The following is a 6,605-nucleotide window of genomic DNA, read 5'->3' on the forward strand; positions in this document are numbered from 1 at the left end:
CAAGCTTGGAACTTTTTTTGGAAGACGTGGCTTAGTCAAACACAGGATATGTCATGGTCGCTACAGAGGATGAGATTAAATGATCTGTGCTATATGGGAAGTTAGATGTCAGATGATTGGACTGCTAATTAAAATCTCATTCTTGCTGCTACTCAGTCTTTGATCCTATTTTGTGTATAGAATGATGTATATTTTGAAGTCTTTACATAATCGGGCTTCTACAATAATAGGATGTTGTTAAACCTATGACACAAAGGTGGTCATCAGTGCATTTAATGGTATTCATTTTGCTCTTTAAGAATGCAGAACAACAGTTTAAAACTCTTTAATAGCTTTAGAAGCACCGTTGTGTGCTCTGCAAGCAAAAATTGCAGAAATCTAAGCAACTGACATTGCTCCTTTGGTGCATCCTAGCATTCTTTTTTCAAAAAGTCAGACAAGAAACAATAATTTCTCTAAACTGTCTGTCAAGACTAGTATGCCAAAAATTGTAGCCTTAAATCTAAAAAAGGTTGGATCTCATGATACTGTTCCCACTTTTGCCCTCTTAAGTGCATTTGGATTTACAGTGTTTGACATGTTTGACTAAAGACCACTGGTTGGGCCCTTTAGGTTCAGTGACATAGATAATAAATAAGCACTAGCACATGTGAAATTTAAGACAAGGGTATGTTATTCTTAATAGACCTGTGACATCCTTGAAACCTCTGTTACGAGATCTTGAACCAAAACCTTTTCCTATGTGGCATGGTGGCCACTGTTTCTATGTGGGTTTGTCATGTTGATGAATTATTATAATTGTCTAAATCAGCAGAAGGCGGCCTTTCTCAGTCTGCAAGAGTAACCTGTTGCAGAGACGCATGGGCTGGCTTGGCCCTTTATGTTCCTTTTAGGGTCCTGTTTGTGTAGCTCCTTATGTTGTGTAGTCAATAGTGGTAATCGCTTTTCCCTCCATTTACAGCCCCATTCTTTGTTCAGGTAGCCTAATTCACAAATGTTTTATACTAATACATGACAAATTCCTCGATTATCTCGGGGTTCAGGTGTGTTCCCTAGTATCTTGCTTACTACCACTGCTCATTGAAAAATGAACCCATTTCATAGACATGCTTTGTATGGTCCTGTGGTTTCTGTGGAAACTCGTGGTTTTTACACTCTGAAAAACACCCCAGAATGGTTGAGGTTGGAAGGGACCTCTGGAGGACACCTGGCCCAACCGCCACTACATTGTATTTTATAGGCACTGGAATTGGTTGCATGCCAGGGCTTCAGAGGAGCATAAGTGCATATGCTGCCTCCCGTGTGTCCTTGTTCGCTCCCTTATATCAACCGTGGTGCTTGCCTGAGCCCATTCTAAATTCTTCTAGCATAGTGATCTGGCAAACCACTTACACCTTCGGAGAAGAAGCAGAACTGGCTCTCTGTCAGCTGCGCTGAAACAGCTCAGGCCAGGAGGGAGCAGGAAAGTGTGGTAGCTGACAGGTCACTGCTTGCTGTGGAGCCATAGCTTCCCTGTGCATATTTCATTCTAGAGCATTGCCATTACTGAACCTGAAATTCTTTACCAATCTAGGTGCTAACAACCATACTTAATAGAAACATCTAAATAGGGCAAATGCTGTAGCTCCACAGTAGTTCAGGACTGAAATAAGTCACAGTAGCATGTAACGACTTAAAGGTGAGTTATCACTGATATCCATGTTCAAAGGAAACTTTTTTTTTTCTTAATTGGGGTTATTTCAGTCTGTGTCCTTCCCTGGAAATTAAGAGCTAACCGTACTTTTCTGTAGCATTTCTTTTTCTTTGAGTATGCTTAACTAGATATTTTGGAATCTGTTTACTTACTTTAGAACTACACAAAGTGAACAAGAAATACAACTCTTTACTGCCATTATAAATGACATGGAAAAGGAAATTGTATGTATTTCTAGGGAAAGCTAGATGATAAGACTTTACTATTTTAATACATCTGAGTGAGACTGAGGTGCTAAAGGTAAATTGTGTTGATTTAAATTTTAACAGCACACTGTTTTCTATAATGAAACCTAAATAAATTCTTCTGTCCTTTTATAAGAACAGAAACAGATAGCACCCAAATACTTTTGTACACATGCTTTACTTCTGATCTGAAAAATGAAATTTATGTTTAAAAAAAAATACTCCTTTTAAAAAAAAGCATAATCCCACAGCAATGTATGTGCTGTGATTGTGCTAGATCTGTGACAGGTGAGTTTTTAGTCTAGTCTGGTTTGCAGCTATAATACTATTTAATTTTGCAAATGTTGAATTGAGTTGGATGAAATTAAGGCTAAATTGTTAACATACAGTGCACTGTTAATCTCTGCTTAAAAGAGCCTCTGTTGGCTCCCCAGACTTGAAATAAAGTAGCAGTGTAATCTGTAAAATCTCGGGTGAAAAGGTTTGCAGACTATTGAAATACTCTGTTCCACTCCTAAAACATGTTCTGGATATTAATGTCATAAAAATATAAGAGAGAAGTGCACTCTACTCAAAATAGTAATTTGTTACTAAGGAGATACTCTGACTGAAAATTTGAAGTAGCTATTGCTCTAGAGATCCTAGGATTTTAATCTGATAGATGGAATTTACCTTTGACTAGGCAAAAAAAAAAGAAAAGGTGAGGTATACCTAGGAATTAAGAAAACAAGGAAGTGAACAGCCTGTGTTAGAGGAAAGCAGCTAATGATGATCTGATTAACAGTGTGTCTTTCGGACGTCTTTCAGCCATTGTCCATCCTGCTTAATCTTTTTACAGTGTTTTTGTGTGTGTGTATATATAATGTAATGAAATAAGTACTGAGGTCATCTTGAATTACCAGTATCAAAAGGTTAATTTTAGTTATGTGCTCTGTTAGATTAACTTCTTACAGAGGATATCCTTAGAAGGATAACTGTCTGCTTTACCAAATCATAATGAGCTAGGTATCGGAGCATCTCAGCGAGGTAGACATTATTCCCTTTCATAGAGCAAGAAGCTTGGTCAGAGAGAGGTTAATTGATTTTTCACCAAGGTCACAGCAGAAGCGTGTTGCTGAACCTACATTTTCTGGCTCTGAAGCTCATGCTGTAACAAGATTGTTCTTATTTCTGATATACTAAACTTCCCATTCTTACTGGACTGACTTTTTTCAGGCCCAACATGTGAGAGGATTTGCAGAATAATAGGTGCATCAGTAAAATTACTGGTGAAACACCACACTAATGAAAACTTGAGAGTAACACTGCGACTTACCAGTCCCACAGTAGCTACTGCAGTGAAGTGCTTAAGGCAGATGTCTGTTGTTGACTTTGAGGTTACAAACCTGCACAATATTCCCTTCCAGTATTTCCATTTGTATTGCTGTTGTTCTAATAATGATTCTTCTCCTTGGGTGATAACTATTTTTGTATGTTGCTTTAATTGTATATTATAATACATGCTTACCGTGGCCGTTAGCAAAAACAGCTGGCATCTTGATTGTGCCTATTAAAAAAATCTAATAGTTGAAGTGGTCAAGTAATGTGCCAAATTTAGATGAGGTTTGAAGTTGGGAAGTATGTTTTGTGTAGAACACTTAACAGTCGGCTTGAAATCACTTCATTTAAAAATTGCCTGTGGTAATGAAAGAATGTCTTTTTACTTAGGTGGCACATTTGGAACGAACAGGGCATTACTTAACAGTAAAAGATAACCAGGTGGTGCAGTTGCATCCTTCCACTGTTCTTGATCATAAACCAGAATGGGTGCTCTATAATGAGTTTGTCCTTACAACAAAGAATTACATCCGGACATGTACAGACATCAAGCCAGAATGGTAAGCCAAAAGTCTTAAACCAGTCATGACCTACCGTAAAGCTCTTGGGTTTTCTTTTTCCATTTTTAAACTGGGGTAATTAGTTGTCCTGAAGCTAATATTGTTAAAATGGTTTGGGGAATAGCAATGGAATGGACTTGAGATCTTGCAGATGACTAAACGTTTTCTTTGTGGAGACTTGTTCCTGTTTGTGGGAGTTGCGTGTAAAACTCGGATGCCCAGGCTCTGTATGCAGTGCGCAGAGAGATGCTTGGCGAAAAAAACATTGATTTCATAAGCTCGTTGGGAAGGAGCTGCTTGGAGATGCTAGGTTTGGGGACGTGTCCTGGCACCCGCTTGTGTACCTAAGTTAAGAGATACAGGTAGATGCTTCTGTTCTCAAGATCTAGGACCTCTCTTGGCAGCAGGTGTCTGTAACCTTTCTGGAAGGATCTGAACAGGATTCAGTGCTTTCTTAAAATTTGAAGGAAAGAGGTGGTAATAGTGGTACAACCTGCCTTGTCAGAATATTTATTAGTCAATAGAGAGCATGTCAAGGAAATAAGAGGCCTGATCCTCTGCGGACAAGCAGAGATCTGCATTGTTTTGCCATCTTTAAGGTTGTACTTAAGCTGCCAGGTTGTAAGCTTTGGGGACCTGGGAGGCTCTTTAGCTGTTGCTGAAATTCTGCTGTTGTGCAGAAAGAGTTTAAAGATTCATAAGCTGGAAAACATAGCGCATATATATATATTGTCTGTAGTATTTTAATGGAAAAATGGGTGTTCTAATCCTGCCCTAGAAATCTTTTTCTGAACAAGGGCTGTATAGCCTCAAGCAGGATCCTGTGGCCTTGGTTTCATTTTTAAGCTGATAACAGCTAAGGCTGAACTGCGCTCCTGCACAGACTGCTGTTCCGGGGGTTTCCGTGGCTTGTGGACTTTGACACGAGGCAGCAGGCCTGGCTGCACGGCTGCTGGGCACGTACTGAAGCAGCCGGGTGGGTCTGTACGGGTCGTGGCTGAACAGGAGCATCTCGCTAGACTGCAGCGCGTGCTTCTTTTGCTTTGGACCTGGGCACTTGCACGGGATGGGACCGAGATGGAAATGTGTCTGCATGTCTGTAAACTTTCATTAACCCTAAACTGGCAGAACAAGCTGAAAATAAGGGATGGTCTTTGTTTCCCTCAGTTGCAGAATTTATGTAGGATGCATCTTAAAGTTTGAGTGTTAGTAACAACCTTTTCCTTTTTTGACAGGCTGGTGAAAATTGCCCCTCAATATTATGACATGAGCAATTTTCCACAGTGCGAAGCAAAGAGACAGTTGGATCGCATCATTGCCAAACTTCAGTCCAAGGAATACTCGCAGTACTGAATTTATGCTTTGAACTGAAGTTATTCAGAGGACAGCTTTAAGAGATGAAAGGATTCAAAGTTCAAGTTGTGCTCTTCACTTTGGTTCAATAATGGCCTTTATTTGAAAGCTTTTTAATTTTTCTTTACAGTAAATATTCCATTCTGATTTCATAAATTAAACATTTATGCCTCCCTTTTGTGTTGACACTGTAGCTCATACTGGAAAAGCTGATCAATGTTTTGCAGTTTATTGAAAGTAGTTCTATATATAACAATGTTATAAGCATTTCTTTAGAAATGGTTGAAAATGCTTCTAAAAATGTGATTATCGACCATGGTATGCATGATCGTTGTAATTGTTGACATTCCTTTTAGAAGTTGTGAAATGTTACAACTTGTGCTTATGTAGACACAATCTTCAGCTTCAGTACAAAGGTACTGACTTCAATAAAGTCTATTTATACTAATTTTTTGCCACAGTATGTCAGTATTTCTATGGTTTGATCAAAATGTGAGAAGCCATTTAGTCTCCCCTTAAACTGCTGTTTTATTGACGTGGCAGTAGTTTAATATTTTAATATTAAAAGTGCAGATGCTTAAGCCACCACAAGTATGGTGACATCAATATAATACATGCAGTGTTGATCCCTTGCAGACTTGTTTAAGTTATGTAGGAAACTGTTTTAAAACAACGAAATGCATGCAGAATTTTTTTGGAGAATGCTTTCTTCAAACGTACTCCTAGATATTTCTTGGACAGAACCGTAGCAGTATGTCCTGTAAAGTGAAGTGTCTGTGGCCAGTTAGAAATTGCCCTGCTGGGCAGCGTTCAGAGACAGCGTAAGATCGACACAAATAATACTTAAGTGACGCTGTAGGTCAAATTACATTGCACCATTGTAATTTTGTAGTGATTTTTAGTGAAATATGACGACAGTATTTTTCAATTTGGGAAAGCTAATCCCATGTGGAATTTATAGTAAGGTTTGACGAGAGGGCTGAACACCTCTCCTATGAAGACAGGCGGAGCGCGTTGGGGTTGTTCAGCCTGGAGAAGAGAAGGCTCTGGGGAGACCTCACAGCAGCCTGCCAGCACCTGAAGGGGGCTCGCATGACAGAATGGGGCTTTTTACCAGGGCCTGCAGTGACTGGCCAAGGGGCAAGGGTTTTAAACTGGCAGAGGGTAGGTTTAGATTGGGCCTAAGGAAGAAATTCTTCGCTGTGGGGGTGGAGAGGCACTGGAACAGGTTGCCCGCAGAAGTTGTGGGTGCCCCATCCCTCAAGTGTTCAAGGCCGGGTTGGATGGGGCTTTGAGCAACCTGGTCTAGTGGAAGGTGTCCCTGCCTGTGGCAGGGGGGTTGGAACCAGGTGACCTTTAAGGTGTCTTCCAACCCAAACCACTTTGGGATTCTGTGATTTTTAACATATTTGGCCAGATTTCAGTTTTTCCTCTCCC

The 6,605-nt window shown here is 39.9% G+C and overlaps 1 protein-coding gene across 2 annotated transcripts in view; it reads left to right on the plus strand.

The window, feature by feature from the left end:
* The window catches only part of DHX15 (DEAH-box helicase 15), a 50,658-nt gene extending 44,282 nt beyond the window's left edge, over window positions 1-6,376 (plus strand). For both annotated transcript variants that reach the window (XM_075709750.1, XM_075709751.1), the window contains 2 exons: window positions 3,646-3,815; window positions 5,051-6,376. In XM_075709750.1, coding sequence (XP_075565865.1) covers window positions 3,646-3,815; window positions 5,051-5,168 — 288 coding nt within the window. In that variant the 3' untranslated portion in view covers window positions 5,169-6,376. The remainder of the gene's footprint in view (window positions 1-3,645; window positions 3,816-5,050) is intronic.
* Window positions 6,377-6,605: the final 229 nt, after the last annotated feature.

The sequence above is a fragment of the Pelecanus crispus genome, chromosome 4, assembly GCF_030463565.1.
Source record: "Pelecanus crispus isolate bPelCri1 chromosome 4, bPelCri1.pri, whole genome shotgun sequence".
Lineage (NCBI taxonomy): Eukaryota > Metazoa > Chordata > Aves > Pelecaniformes > Pelecanidae > Pelecanus > Pelecanus crispus.